Genomic DNA, 16,505 nt, shown 5'->3' with positions numbered 1-16,505 from the left:
AAGCCGAGAAAAGAAATCAGGATATCTACTAATACGTTTCACAGGATCACCTGCCGCCTATTCCTTCGTCCTTGGATAATTGCGACGAGGAGTTGAGAGAAAGAGTGCGAGACTATAGCTTTCAAAGTCCACAATTCATTCTTTTCCCCTTTTTTTCTATTCTTTTCTTTTTTTTTTAATCATGGTCAAGGGCGTCTCGACATTTGTCCGGGGATTTTCAAAAATTGTCCTCAATTATCAAGTTTTCGAAAAACAGAAAAGGAATTTTTTCAAAAATTGCCCTCAATTACCAATCTTTTGAAAAAAAAACTTTTTCAAAAATTGTCCTCAATTACTAATCATTTGAAAAACAAAAAAAGTTACCTTTTTTTTATTTTTCGAATGATTGGTAATTAAGGACAATTTTTGAAAATTCTTGGACAAAAGGTACATTTTTCGATAATGCAAAACTTAATTTTTTTTTAATTGGATTTTTTTAAATTGCCTTTTAAATTCAAACTAATTTGTAATTTTTAGATTAAAAGATTTTGTATCAGGAGGTTTATTATGCAATTTCTTGTCTATTTTCAATTTTATTTTCACTTTAATTTTCACTTCTATAAATTATTATTTCACTTTAATTTAAATTTTTACTTTGATTGATTTTTACCTTTATTATCATTTTCATTTTGACGTAATAAAATTTTATCAAACTAAGAGTGAAAATAAAAGTAAAAGCAAAAATAAAAAAATGTCAAAATTAAAGTAAAAATGAAAGTGAAAATAAAAGAAAACGTAAAAATAAAAATATATCAAAATAAAAGTAAAAATGAAAGTGAAAATAAATAGTGGAAGTGAAAGTGAAAAAGAAACTAAGAGTATAAAAATGAAATTTTATATCGACTCCCGGGAAATTATTTTAAAAAAAAGAAACATTTTCACATAGACAAAAAATATACTTTTATTTCTTTCAATTCTTTCACAAAAAAAAAAATTTCCATCCACCAACTTGAAAAACTGAAGAATTATTGTTAAAAATTGCTGGGTTACCGTTAAGTCGCAGCATGAGGCACGTGCCCAGCATCAAGTTGCGGTTTTAACTCCTCGAGGATACCTTTTTGGTTAAAATGACAATGGCAGCAATTGTTCTCAACACCCGAAGCGTGGGAGGAGAGTGCACCACATCATCGAAAATGACAGGTTTCCTCATAGTCTCCCGTGGGGACGAAAAATTTTCTATTCTTTGAATTTTTAGCGAAAATTTTCGAAAATTTTCTCTAACTGTTTGAAAAAGTGAGATAAAATGACATGGCTTTTTCATATTTTTCGAGAAAAATGACACCTTTAAAATGCAAACTATTCTTCTCACCTCTCAAATGTATCATCCGATCATTAGGGGTCATAAAAAAACACTTTAATTTCAAAGTGTCAATTATTTTCAGACACACACACACAGCGGGACATTATTCATGAAATAAAAGTTATTTTTCAAAATAAATCAAATTTCTTTTTGTTAGAATTTTTCATATTGTTAAATTGTAATTTTAGTATGATTAATTATATTCTATTTTTTATTCGCTTTTTTAAAGTTGAGAAAATACAAATTTTTAATTTAATATTTATTATATGATTGTTTAATTTTTTACGAAATTTATTTGTATGTTGAACCGTTTTTTGTAATTAGAGAAATAAATAATGTTATTTACAATAAATGTTATTCATATTCTTTATTTACTTAAAGGTTAAAATATTATTTATAAATTGTATTAATTTTTTTATTTTATAACGTTTTTACTTAATATAAATCGCATTTGATAGAAATTTTATACATAAATCGCAAAAAATTTCATTTAACATAATTATTTGTTGACTTAAATTACAATTGACATAAATAACAATTGACATAAATCACAATTATCATAAATCACAATTGACATAATAAGTCACACTTGACACAAATCACACTTGGAAAAAAGACTCATGTGACATAAATCTCGTTTGGCAAACTACACTAATTGTCATTAATTCAATTTGACATAAATCACACGAAAAAATCTAATTACTGTTGAGTTCACTTTTCTTAAATCACATTTTACACAAATCTCATTTCTAATTTTTACTTACAATAATATTCGTGTAAAGTGAGATTTATGTCAATTGAGATTAATGCTAAACGAGATTTGTGTCAATCGAGATTTATGCTATAGACGAGATTTACGTTAAATAATATTTATGTCAAACGATATTTACTGTATAAATATATTTATATCAAATAATATTATTTGTTAGATTAATGTCAAATGTAATTAATGATATAATTGACATTTATGTAGGTAATCGAAATTTTTTGCCCAGTATGAGATTTATGTCAGAAATATACTGTTAATATTTATTTTATGATTGTTGCAAAATACTTTTTCGTTGTTTTAGGCTGAAGCTTGAGATTTACGTCAAACACAAGATTTGTGACTATTTTTACTGTGAGATTTATGTCAACTGAGTTTTATGCCAAAAAAAATTAATCTCCAAGGAAGAAAGGGTATCAATATTCTTATGCACAATGAGATTTTTCCTAAATGAGATTTATGTAGATCTATCATTTATTTATAGATTTATGATTTATTAATGTCAAACATACTCAATGTGATTATTGTTAAATGAGATTTATGTCGTAAATGTGATTTATGTCGAATGTATTTCACAACAAACGTCAAACATACTCAATGTGATTATTATTAAATGAGATTCATGTCAAGTGAGATTTATGTCGTAACTGTGATTTATGTCGAATGTATTTGACAACAAATGTCAAACATATATCGTCAAACACATACATCGTATGTGATTTTCGTCGAATAAAATTTACGACAAACTTCAAAATCATTCAATGTGATTATTGTCAAGTGAGATTTATGTCGTGTGAGTTTTTACAATAATTTTCATAACTACTCAATGAAATTATTGTCAAATAAGATTTATGTCGTTTGAGATTTATCTCAAATGTAATTTTTGCATCGAGTACGATTTATTCCAAGCGAATTTTTCCCTCTCTCCAAGTTTTCTACAAGTTTCAGTTCGAAGATTCACACTAAAACTCGTACAGCCTAACATAGAAAAAAAATTACTCATCTCAATAAAAAAAAATCTTAGTTTTTTCTCCATTGAAATGAGAATTCTTTTTTTTCAACCGAAAAACATGATTTACGTCTGAAATTTGAAAGTATTATTGAATTCCATAAAATTTTTTCGCAAAAGAAAAAGAGAGATAGAGAAAAAAAAGAAGGTGTTTCGTGTTGAGGAGAGAGACCCCGTGTGTACTTGTTTTCGTGCCCCTTCTTTGCACTCTTTGAATAAGCCACGATCCCACGAGTTTTGTTCGCACGAATGCGCCTCGTGGCAGCACACGGTTTGTGCCTTGCAAAGTCATAACGATCAGGTCGACTCGTCACGCACCTTCTAGCCTCAGGTCCTTCTCAAACATTCTCATAATGTCTCTCACACATACACGCTACCAATTCGCGAGCGAATAGACACAGATAAGTTCATCACGTTTCGCATTCCTGTTTGTATTATATATATACATATAGAAGCCGGAGAGAAGGCATCAGAACAAAGTACCCTCCAAAAAGCGAAACATTTCAAGAAAAAAAGAATTTTAAGAAATGCTTTCCAATCTGAAATTACGCAACTGTGGCGAACTGTTTTGCAAAAATTTCAGCTTTACTGTAAAAAAACATATACAGAAAAAAATTATTTGATTCAAATAATCAGTTAACGAGAAAATATTCAATTGATAATAATAAATTAAATATTTATTTGAATCAAATATAGTTTTTCATCGAGTCAAACAATTTTTATTTAAGTCAATTAAATGCTGTTTGCCTTAAATACTGAAATTATTGGTCATAACAATAAAATTAATAAAATTAATAAAATTCACAATAAAATAATTAAAATAGTTAAGATACGAATACAAATTTGATTTAAATAAAAATTATTCGATTCAAGTAAATATTTAATTGATCCTAATAGTCAAGTAATCGGTTATTTGAATCAATTTTTTTTCAGTGTAGCTTTAGTATATAAAACTGTACATTAAAAATTCTCACGATGGTTCAGAACTGACTGTCAGTGAAGACAAATTGTAATTTTTTTTTTCGAAACTATCTCTTTGATTAAAGGCATATATATTTTTTACGTGAAGTGAGTATTTAAGCGAGGCAGGAATTTGACTAGAAAATCGATAAATCTTTCGATGACATTGATGTATGTCAATCATGTGGGTTCATACAAACATCGACTATTGTATTGTGATTTACAGCATTTGTTATATAAGACGCCTATCCTCTCATTTATAATCAGCAATTACACGCACATTTAAATCACATTATCTTAAATCATGTACATTATTCTAACACGGAATTATCTATATAGAAATCATCCAATCAAAAAAACCAGTATTGGCTTACTATACTGACTATTGATTTACCGCAGATACTCATTACCGAAGTGTTTCAATTACAATCTATACTGTAATATTTTTTTATAATTTTATTTTATAATTTAGAATTAAAAATAAAATTAAAATTAAAAAATTATAATAATTTACATCATTAATTAATTAATTTCACTTCTCTTTCCATTTTCACTTCCATTATTGATTCCACTTTAATTAATTTTCATTTTACTTTCTAGTTTCACTTCCACTTTTGATTTTATTTAAAATTTATTTTCTCTTTGGTTTCCACTTCCCTGAAAATTAATTAAAGTTAAATTAAATTTGGAAGTGAAAGGGGAAAGGAAAGTGAAAATTAATTAATGGCAAAATGTAAGTAGAATTATTATTATTATTATTATTATTATTATTATTATTATTATAAATAAATAAATAAATAAATAGCAATTATAATTAAAGGAAATTATACAATTTTATTTATATTTTATTTTATATTCCATTATATAATTAAAAATTATTCTATTGAATTCCTATAATTGATTATAATTCCGGTTAATTAATTAAAAATTAAAATTCATTCAAATTTTTTAATTGGTTAGAAAATTTGAATGTAAATTCTATATTTGCCCATCTCTGCGGGTTTAATACATATAAATTAAATATATATGTAGAAAATTATAGAAACATATAAATTATATAGAAGTTTGCGAGGAAGATAATTTAATTTTATATTTGTGCAATCGAGGGACCCATTATTAACAGTAATAAATTAATATAGAACCTATTATTCTATACACTCATACATATTATTGGTCGCGCAGGTATATCGTTTGCAGTCTTCGCGCCTTTTTAGCTTTTATGATTCTATTTAGTACGGCCTAACACTATAACTATGCGCGCGCGAATCACCGGATGTGCTCTTACACTAAAATAGGGAAAAACCACCTGAACAATATCAATTTTAATTTTTTTTTTAATTTTAAAATTTAACTCTCGCGCTGACCACAAAATACCAACTTTTATGTTCATTGTAAAATTATCTAATATTTTTGTGTTTAAATCATCTCGGGCAATTTTCCATTTCCGTTGAAATTATTATTACACTTTAAAGAATAGTTATGGTAAATTTGAAAATAACCATTTTTCTCGGCGCATTAAAGTTGGAGAAATAATTTTAAAATTGTATATTTTATCGCGGTATTGTTTTTATTGTTGTCAATGAATTAGGATTTTTTTTTGTTTCGAATATAAGAAAATAAGTAATATAACTTTATTTGTCAATAATCACCAGGGCTCGAACCAGGGAAAGTATTTAAGAAAACAGAATTTACGAAACAAAAATTCAATTTTCTGGTTGCTTTTGGTAAATTTTTAATTAAATAATTTTTTATGACCCAGATATTATTTGACATTGTTCTAGTAATTGTTTGGGAGTAACAATTTTGTGACTAATAATTGTTAGTAAACAGAATTTAAAATTGGCTCAAAAATAATTTTTCATCTTCTGCTTATTATCGGCTGTGGTTACTTTGGGTAAATTTTTAATTAAATAATTTTTTAAGACCCAGATATTATTTGGCATTGTTCTAGTAATTGTTTAAGACCAGTAAAAATTTTTTTGACTAAAAATTGTTAATAAACAGAAGATAAAGTTGGTTCAAAAAATAATTTTTAATCTTCTGCTGATTATCGGCTGTGGTTACTTTTTATAAATTGCGAGTTAAATTAATTTTTATAACCCAGATATTAATTGGCATTGTTCTAGTAATGCTTTAGGACCAGTAAGAATTTTGTGACTAATAATTGTTATCAAACAGAATTTAAAATTGGCTCAAAAAGTAATTTTTCATCTTCTGCTGATTATCGGCTGTGGTTACTTTTGGTAAATTTTTAATTAAACAATTTTTTATGACTTAGATCATTATTTGACTTGTTCTAGCAATAGTTTAGGACTAGTAAAAAATTTTGTGACTAAAAATTGTTAGCAAACAGAATTTAAAATTGGCTCAAAAAATAATTTTTCATCTTCTGCTGATTATCGGCTGTGGTTACTTTTGGTAAATTTTTAATTAAATAATTTTTTATGACCCAGATATTATTTGGCATTGTTCTAGTATTTGTTTAGGACGAGTAAAAATTTTGTGACTAATAATTGTTAAGCAAACACAATTTAAAATTGTCTCAAAAAATAATTTTTCATCTTCTGCTGATTATCGGCTGTGGTTACTTTTGGTAAATTTTTAATTAAATAATTTTTTATGACTTAGATAAAAAATTTTATAACTTATGAAGTGATTCTGTAAATAAATATTTAATAAAATAAATAATTTTATTTCAGCAATTAGAAATAAATATTCATTTGAAAATAAATGGTAAGATTTATATTCCATTCTTCTCGTTGCATCAAGTCAGTAAATAACAGCACGCATTAAAGCTCATCAAGTTCATTAGGAATCAAAGAAATTACACTATACAGTTTAGCAAAAATGGCAAAAACAGATGTTATATATAGTTCTTTTGAGATGAAACCGCAGGTAGAAATTATTGTCACTAACGAACCAACGTAAGAAACCAAAGAGAATATATACATATATATAAACCACGAAACATAAAAGCCTGATGAAAATGAAGAATCGTAAAAGCTCCGACAAGAGGGACATTAAAATCAAGAAACAAGCATGAGAAGAATCGTAATCGTCGCCTGGAGGCTGACTTCAACATCATAGAAATAAGAATTCTACTCACATTTTGATTTTAATCTTTAAAATAATAATAAAAAGTAACGTTTCTCCACTTCCTTTATGTATTACTTCTTTTTTAATAATAAAAAAAAGTTTGATTAAAAAATAGTACTTAAAACATTTTTTTATTTTACTAACAAGAATATTATTTATTTATTTATTTTATTTATAATAAGAAAAAAATGTTTCTATTAATTTTATTTCTGCATGAATTAAAATAAAGATGAGAATTAAATAAATTAGTACAAAATACGTTAAAAACTGGTTTTTGAATAGATTTCGCGGATTTACGGATAGAAACTCGGTCGACAGGTTGTATTTGCAAGTGGTGGGGAGAAGAGTGGGGATCGAAGCGTGGCGGGGCGTGTGCCTCTTTGAAAGAAGTGTAGCGCCTCAAATGCCCCAGGTAAAGCCACGAATGCCTTGTTTCTGCTCAACTTTTTTATTCAACGTTCCCACAGGCTACTTGCAACATAGGAATTCTCGCTTAATGCTCTCTTAATCCTCCTCCTCCCCCCTCCCTCTCCCCATTTAACCATATCATTACAAAATTTATTTTTTCCTTTGTTTCAAACGTGGGGATTTTTTTTCGTCTCTCATTTCCTACCGCGCAGACAAAAAAATATTCTTATAAGAAAAAAATATATTGCAAAACAGAGTTTGAGTTGCCTCAAAAAATTTCGTATTGTTTTCCCTGATTTCAAGGCTGAATTTTTATTCAGGGATAAATAAAATAAAATTTTTGTAACAACCCTGCTATAAAAAAAAATACAAGAAAAGAGTTAAAGTTAAAAGTTAAAGTTAAAGTTTAAGTTTTTTTTTTTATAAATTTCTTGGCAATAATTAAATTATTTGCATAAATTTGCAAAAATTTTTATCGTGATTCAATTATTTTCATAAATAAAAAAACTCATCATAGAATTTCAATTATTTTAAATATATTTTCTGATAAACATTCATTTATTCAATAAATTATTTAATTTTTTTTTAAATAATTGAATTAATTTAAGAGACTTGATTAAAATAGTATATAGGTTTTGAAAGTATTTTAATTTCAGCAAAGAATCTCTATACAGAAATTCCATGAAAATAAAATTGAAAACAAACGTGAAAGTTCTTTCAAAACGACAAAAACAAAACAATCTTTATAAGCAACTCGAAAAATATAATTCAAGTCGACGGTTTATTTTCACAGCAAACTGTTTTTATTTATTTATTTATTTTTATTTTCATAACTTCTATAAGCCTTCTTCGTGGCTTAAACAATTATTGATACAGTGAATTATAATCCAATTAGATTCCCAATCCTCAAATAGCGAGTCATGCCAACATCTTGACCTTATTTTGAGAGGCGCGCAGAAAAAAGAAAAAAAATCCTATCGTCACGATACTTTTGTTATTTTTTTCCGCTCCATCAAAAGAAAAGGATAAATAATCATAACATAATAGAAACTTCGATAATTTTTCTGATTGACCTGAAAATATTTGATTTCACGCATACTTTAACATATTATAACGAGAGACAAGAAACAAAAATGGTCACATGCTGTTTTTCGAACGAAAATCTATCTACATTTTTTATTGCTTCTCGTCCATTAAAATTCTCGCGCGATCACTGCGGGATTTTTACAATCGCAACTATATTTACGAATAACAAGTGGGCATTTATTACTGCGTGATGCGTCCTCATCGAGACCATTAAGGATATTTTTTTTTCCCAACGCAAGTAAATATCTCTACGTCTGGTCGAAGTCGACAGACTATAAAATTATCGACGTCCTTCCAACAGCAGTCTGGTGTCGATTTTATGTCCGAATAAGTCACTCGAATTGAAAGGTTGATAATTCATATATTATAAGACTCTATAATATTTTTAATTTTGAATACAAACATTTTTATTTGTTTTGGAAATTCTTGTTTTGTAGCTTTCTGACAATTTCTGACTATAATAAACATAAAAATAATTTTCATAAGTAATAAAATTCTTCGCAGGATTTCCATTATTGTCAAAAATTTTAATAAAATTTCTTGAAAGAATTCAATTATTTATAAAAATTTGCACTATTATTATTACGCAAATTACAAGATTTTTTATTTTTAAATATGAATTTTTAAATAATTTCAGAATGAAATTTTAAAAAAATCTAATTATTAACTAATTTACTAATTAATTATTCCTGTTTTTATTAATTTCAAAAATTCTAATAAAATTCTTTGCAAGAATTCAATTATTTTCATAAATAGATAACATTCATCGTACGAATTCAATTATTTTTTTATAAATAGTAAAATTTTTTTGCAAAATTTCAATTATTTTTAAACAAAATTTTAATATAATTTCACGAACAAATACAATTATTTTCTAAAATTTTAATGAACCCTTCGAAACAATTGAATTATTTCTTTAAATATAGTAAAATTCTTCGAAAAAATTCAATTTTTTTCTTAATTCGTTCTAATAAAAAATTCAATTATTTTTAAAAATTTTAATAAAGTCTTGGAAAACATTGAATTATATTTATAAATAGTAAAATTCTTTGCAAGAAATCAATTACATTCAAAACAATTTCAAGAAAGAATTCAATTCTTTTCTGAATTCGTTATAAAATTTTTAAAAAGAATTCAATAATTTTCAAAAATTTTAATCAAATTGAATAATTAAATGTTCAATTGCAATTATCAATAACACGATTATTTTAAAAACTTGAAGAAAATTGTTCATAAAATTCAATTATTTTCAAAATTTTTAATTAAAATTATTAAAGAAACTCCATTATTTTAAAAGAATAGAAAGAAACTCTTCAGAAAAATTTAATTACGATTTTCAATAAAATTCTTCGCAGGAATTCAATTATTTTAATAATTAATAAAATTCTTCGAAGGAATTAGATTATTCTCAAATTTTTTGATAAAATTCTTTGCAAAAATCCAATGATTTTCATGACATTAATTTTAAAATTGAAAATATTAAAAAAGAAAATATATTAAAAAGTTAGAAAACAAAAAAAATAATTGAATTTTAGAAAAATTTAGAATTGATGTTAGATAGGAATTTTTTTGATGCTTCATTTTTTCTACTGGAGTTAATTTTTTTTCCAAATGAACTTTTTTGCTTAGACAGGGTTGCCACAAAAACTTAACTTTGTTTTTCCCTGACTTTTCCCCTGATTTCCAAATATAATTTTAATTTTTTCCCTGACCAATTACTGTTAATAATTTTTGTAAAAGTTCTTTGAAAACTGATTTATAGAAAAATTTAAGTTAAATAAATGACATATATTTCAATGATATATAAACAATTTTTGCCTAAAATTTGTCATATAAATCAAATGTAAAATTCAATTACATATAATAATATAAAGTTGAAAAATATTATTTCACGAATTTAAATTCTTTCTAATTAAAAATCACTTAAATTTAGTATAATTCATGTAGAAATTGTATAGAATCAGTCTAGTAAAATTCTGTAGAATATTCTTTAGAATTCATATATATATTATATAGAATAAAAAAAAAAAAAAAGTTTATTAAAAGTTTAAGTTTATGTTTTTTATTTAAAGCCTAAAAGTTTATTAATGTTCATAAACAATTTTGCGAAGAAACAAAAAAAATAACCTGCTAATCATACACATTTCCTAATGGATATTATAAAAACGCACTGCAAAAACGTGTAATTTAAATGATATTAATTTTCGTGTATTATAAGCCCTTAAAAGTTTTTCAAAACTCAACGATTTTTTCGGGCGATAAATTTGTGAATGCCACCTATTAAATTTTAAGGGTTCGCTCCACTCTATTTCCACGAAGCGAGATTTTTCGGAATCGTGTTATGGTTCTCGATGGAAAGGAAACGTAGTATTTTGACGTGCCTGATGCGTTACGGTGTGCGGGAATTACACTCTCTCTCTCTTTTTCTCTTGAAAAAAAATTGGTACCTCCAACCTCAGTTGCTTCTCTAAATGGCAATTTTGTTTACAAGGTATTTCTAAAAAATTCCCATGAAATGAAAACTTTTTAGTGGAAATTAATAAAAATTTCTGAATTCTATTTTTAATTCTAATTAGAAGTTTTTTTTAGAAATTTTTTTCCCTAATTGAATTTATTGGGCAATTGATGCACTCGAAGGAGAGAGAGAAAGAGAGAGTTTGTTGCTAAAAATCGAGGCAGGCCCAGTTTGTTGGTCGTAGACATCGGTTAGTAAAACCCGAATGTACTTTAAATGCCCAATTTGGCAGCCGTAAAAACAACATTTATTTATGGTGGTTCGCCCATCGACGAAAAAACCCCTATGGACGAGAAAATTATGCTCGCTCAAAAAGGCATATTACTGCTGACTTTGGCCTTTTTTTTAACATAGTATGTCTGACGCTTGAAACACAGAGAGGGGCCTTTCGCTCTCTTCCTTCTTTACATCAGCCCAGGTGGTAGCGAATTTTACGAGTTGCTCTCCTGTACAACGATTTGAATTTACTGAGGAGACCGATTAGGTACCTGTATATATATCCCAGAAGAGAGGCTTCGTTTTCACTCTTAAGCATAGGTTATAATTCAAAAGGTTATAAGCCAGTGCCTTAGCGCCGATAATAGGTTATGCCTTATATACCTTTATAATTCCGCTCCACATCATTTTTACGTTTTCAGAATCTAAAAGTTACGACCCGATTGTTCTCTTGACCCCTCGAGTTCTAAGCAACGAAGTTCATTTGGAAAAAAATTAACTCCAGAAGGAAAAATTTTTAGTTCGAATTCTTCGAAAATATTCGATTATATTTAAAAATAATTTTTAAAAGCAAAGAAATAAAGTTCTTTAAAATATAAAAATTCGCAATAATTTAATTATTCAATTATTTAAATACAAAAATAAATAATTTATTAAACAATTGAATGTTTCTTAAAATTTAAATTCTCATAAAGAATTTTATTAACATATATATTTTTAAATAATTGAATTCTTTCGACGATTTTTAATAAAATTTTTAAGAATAATTACAATTTTCCGAGAAATTCGATTAAATTTGTATTAAAAATAATTTAAATTTTGACTAGAATTTAAAAAAATTTTTGAACATAATTGAATTTCTGCAATCATTTGTAATTTCTTTAAAATTTTCAGCTGGGAGGCCTCCGACTCATGCGACAACTATTTAGATACCATTTTTACTTACTGCATTTTTTACTTCATTAATTTCGCTAAAAAAATTCACAACTATTTCTTAAATCAAGATTTTAATTATCAATTTATTTATTTAGTTTAGATTATAAAATGACAAAAATGAAAAATTTTAAAGTACATTTAACTGTACACGTGCATATTAATGAAAGATATAAAAGCGAAACTTAATTTTTGATAAATAGTTCCTTAATTAAGAATTCTGAAATGAATTAAATGGAAATTATTCGTCTAAAGTATCACACTCGACATTAATTAATTTTCTGAATATGAATACGCTGATTACTTTTTGATTTGTTGACGCTAAAGAGTTTTTAAACTCGGTCTCTTATTAGTTTAGGAAAGTCATTAGTTTTGAATTTCTGCTTCCAGTTTAAACTTATTATATAGTTTCAAAAAAAAAAATAAAAACAAAAAAGTGAAAAACAAGAACGGTTGTCATATAAATTGTTCTTGTAAATAGGACAACTTTCAGGATTAAATAGTATATAATATAATAAAACTTTTAGCCTCGACTATATTTAACCAATTAGTCGTTTTTATTTTTCGCGCTTATTAACGAGTTCATCAAAAATTATTGCTACCATTACTTTCAAAAAATGGTTTCTTTTCAACTTTCCCATTTTTTCTGTTTCTATTTCTTCTTTTTCTATCACTTTTTTCTATTTCTCTTTAACTATTTTTTTCTATATTTATGTTTATATTTTCTTTCTCTTTTTCTTTATTTATCTTTCTTTTCCTATTTTCTTTTTTTTATTTATTTTTTCCATTTTTTCTTTTTATTCTTTTACTCCTTTTATATTATTATAGCCTTGACGCGATAAAAAAATAAAAAATTCACAACGTTTGTTATTAATTTTTAGACTGTGAGAGAAAAACAGCAAATGTTACGAAAAAAAAATTGAAATGAACTAAATTTTTGGTGCGTTCTGGTTTTAAGAAATGTTGAAGTTTAATGGCATGTTTCATCGTGCGCGCGGACTGAAGCCAAAAAGTCCATTCCCACGGCGAGTTCAGAGTCCCGACCGCCAACATTTCGGACCCCCAATTAATTACCCTGCACCTAATTGCCGCAATAATTATCGTCGCAAAACGCGAGCATTAAAATCTTTAATATTAAAATGAAATATATTTTTTTACTTCACGGTATCTACATTGACGTCGAATGAAATTGAGTTTTTATTAATTGCATTGTGCGCGCACGATGGATTTTTATTTCACTTTTTTTTATTCTTATCAAATCCGAAGGTAAATTTATGTTTCACATTTTTATGTACGAAGATTTTTTTATTTTAATAATTTTATAAATTTTGATTTTGTAATCAAGAAATTAATGTAATGTATTTTCTATTACACAAAGAAGAAAAGTCTTCCGCTCGACTTTTTGCACTTGACTCATAATTATTTCATTGTTTACATAAATAACAAAACTGAGATAAATTTCTATCAAGGAGTCGCCAAGCAAGACGCAAATTAACAAATCTCACACCACGTGGAGATAATCTTCTATCTACTTCCTATCGTACGCTTTTATAAAGGTCACGAAAGAACAAAGAGGTCAAGCTCTTTTCTCTCAAGTCCCTCAATCCATTCACCGCGAGAGAGAAAGAAATTACAGCACATATTCTATATATATATGACTAGCCATTTTTTTCAGCGCACATACGGTCTTCAAAGTAAGGAGGCGGCTCGTAAATCACGCGGAAGCCGATAATAAAGTGTACCACAAGGAAATTAAAACAATGTAAAGTAATTAACATACGTTGTGGTAAAAGCCGCAAGAAGGTCGATCAGTGTATTTACCACTTATACACATATAACTATATACAAAATACAACCCCACAAATACAATATATATATGTGAAAGTGCACACACATATTCGAAACCAAGAAAGATGCAACGGACCATTGGATGTCTCAAGTGGTTGTAAATCACGTTACATTATTGTAAACTTAACTGCGGGAAAGCCAAAGTGAGTTTAACCATCGCGTCGGGCATTATGTAAATTTTCAAGTACTTTATTAGTCACGTAAATCATTCGTGACTTCTTCAGAATGCCGTCACCAAATTCTCTTTCTTTTTTCCCCTTTAACAACAACAAAAAAAATCCTACCCATCGATTTACGCGTTTTTAGCATAATTTTAACGATCATATCGCTGACAATTTGTCCGGCTACTGTGTAAATGGTTTTTTTTCAAGTAAAAGAATTTTTGTCTGTCAATTGACGTCTTCTTTATACTGAAAAATTTTTCGTCATTTTTGTTTTTAATATTTGCTAAATTCTCTGTAGAATGAATGATATTTTGTATAGCTTAAAAATGTAAAAATGTTAGTAGCATTGAAAACTGAATTTAGTTAAACAAGTCTGTGCAAGTTGAGCCAAAATAATTTCAGGTAAAGGAAACTTTATGATAGCAAAGAGGTAGTACGTACATGCCTCTTTTTGGGTTGATTTTGCCAAGCGTCGTTTTACCTGATTGCAACTGTAGTACTCCGCTAACCAGCAATGAGCAATGTTCGATGCTCATAATTTGTAATAATTTGTCCTAGCTGCGCAGGGATATGCTCATTAATACGAATATATTAATTTAGTCATTCGTAAACAATCAATCAATTCAGTCAATAACTTTTGGAAAGAATTTTTGTGATAGTGATCGTGTTAAGAACAAATGGCAAAAATACGCTTTGCGAAAGTAACCTATTCTCAGCAAAAGAAATTGCTGAAATTTGTAGAGGATTATCCTCGAATGATGTCGAAAAAATTTAATGATAATTTTACATTAACAAACTACGAAACAGTGTGGAATGATTTAACTGAAATATTAAATGCCGAAAATAATTCTAACGTTCGCACTTCGGAAAAGTGGCAAAAGGTAAAGTTTTTATAAAGATTGTTATTTAATTTGTTAATTTTCGTTTTTCACTTTTGAATTACAATCATACACATTCGTTGCATACATATACACACACAAATCCACTTACTGACTCATTCACACTCACACAAATATTTACATGCATACACGTAAACTTTTTTTATTTGTTATTTTTGTTTTTACATTTATAATATAACAAATTTTTGTGTTTCATATTTTTTATTAGACTTTATCTTCGTGGTTATCGAAGGCACGGAAGAAGTCTGAAGTTACTTTAACCAATCTAGAAAAAAGACTTCTCTCAATTAATGGTGGTGATGAAGCGAATGATGCTCAGGCAGTTGCTGTCACTGCACCTCGAAGGCAAATTAAAGAGCCTATGCCATCATCTAATGTAAAGGTATTAAACAATTTTTAAATTTTTTAAATTTATTTCTTTTTTAAATTCTACTTTACTTGCTTTATAAAGAAAATTTAAACGAATTATCTCTATTTCTAAAAGGTGATACTTAGTTTCATATTATAGATTGCAATTTATTGTATGATATTAGAGAATAATATTCCCCTTAAACGAAAGCAAATGTTATTAATGTAAAATAACATTTTAAAAATTTTATCTTTTCTTAGAACACATCTAATAAAGAAAAACTTGCTGGGCCTTCAAAAAGGAAGCATACAGTGCCCGATCAGAAAGAAACCATCAATAAAAAAATCAGAAGCAGAATAAAATTCCTCAAAGCCAACAGTATGTATATTTTAATTATGATTTGAAATTAGAACCCACATTTATTGATGAAACTTACTTTCTAGATTTATATTTTCTTAAGGATCTTTAATTAGACCTTCTTTACAAATTTTTGTTTTTAAAATACCAATAATTCCGTAATTTCTAAACGACGGATTTCTTTTTGTAAGTTTTATTAAGTAGATATTGAAATGTGAAAAAAAATGTATTAAAAATTTTATAACAAAATGTCAGCGGTAAATTTTATATTCAAAGTAGACTGCTTTTTTACAATCTGAAATTTTTTTTGAATAGTTTAAGTTTTGTCAAAAGAGAAGAAATTTTATAAACTATAAAAGTACCCCCGCCGATGGTTGTCCACTACCGAACATCATCGATGTCTTTGATGTGCTGGGAGAAGCTTGTCCACTGCCAAATGTCATTGATTTCTTTGATGTGCTGGGAGAAGTGGATCCACTGCCGAACATCATTGATTTCTTTGATGGGCTGGGAAAAGTGGGTCTACTGCCAGACTCGACTGGCATCTTGGATATGTTCGG

General features: G+C 27.1%; 2 protein-coding genes across 6 annotated transcripts in view; one reads left to right on the top strand and one right to left on the bottom strand.

Annotated features, from left to right (window-relative positions):
- The window catches only part of LOC122499489, a 405,956-nt gene that overhangs the window by 147,908 nt on the left and 241,543 nt on the right, over nt 1-16,505 (bottom strand). The window lies entirely within an intron of this gene.
- LOC122499490 overlaps nt 14,700-16,505 on the top strand; it is a 126,107-nt gene continuing 124,301 nt past the window's right edge. Inside the window, exons 1-3 of the mRNA XM_043607877.1 lie at nt 14,700-15,221; nt 15,448-15,621; nt 15,849-15,966. Coding sequence (XP_043463812.1) covers nt 15,018-15,221; nt 15,448-15,621; nt 15,849-15,966 — 496 coding nt within the window. The 5' untranslated portion in view covers nt 14,700-15,017. The remainder of the gene's footprint in view (nt 15,222-15,447; nt 15,622-15,848; nt 15,967-16,505) is intronic.

Source organism: Leptopilina heterotoma, unplaced genomic scaffold (genome assembly GCF_015476425.1).
Source record: "Leptopilina heterotoma isolate Lh14 unplaced genomic scaffold, ASM1547642v1 Lhet_168, whole genome shotgun sequence".
Lineage (NCBI taxonomy): Eukaryota > Metazoa > Arthropoda > Insecta > Hymenoptera > Figitidae > Leptopilina > Leptopilina heterotoma.
Note: the sequence above shows the minus strand (reverse complement) of the source record. Positions and strands in the feature narration are given on the sequence as shown.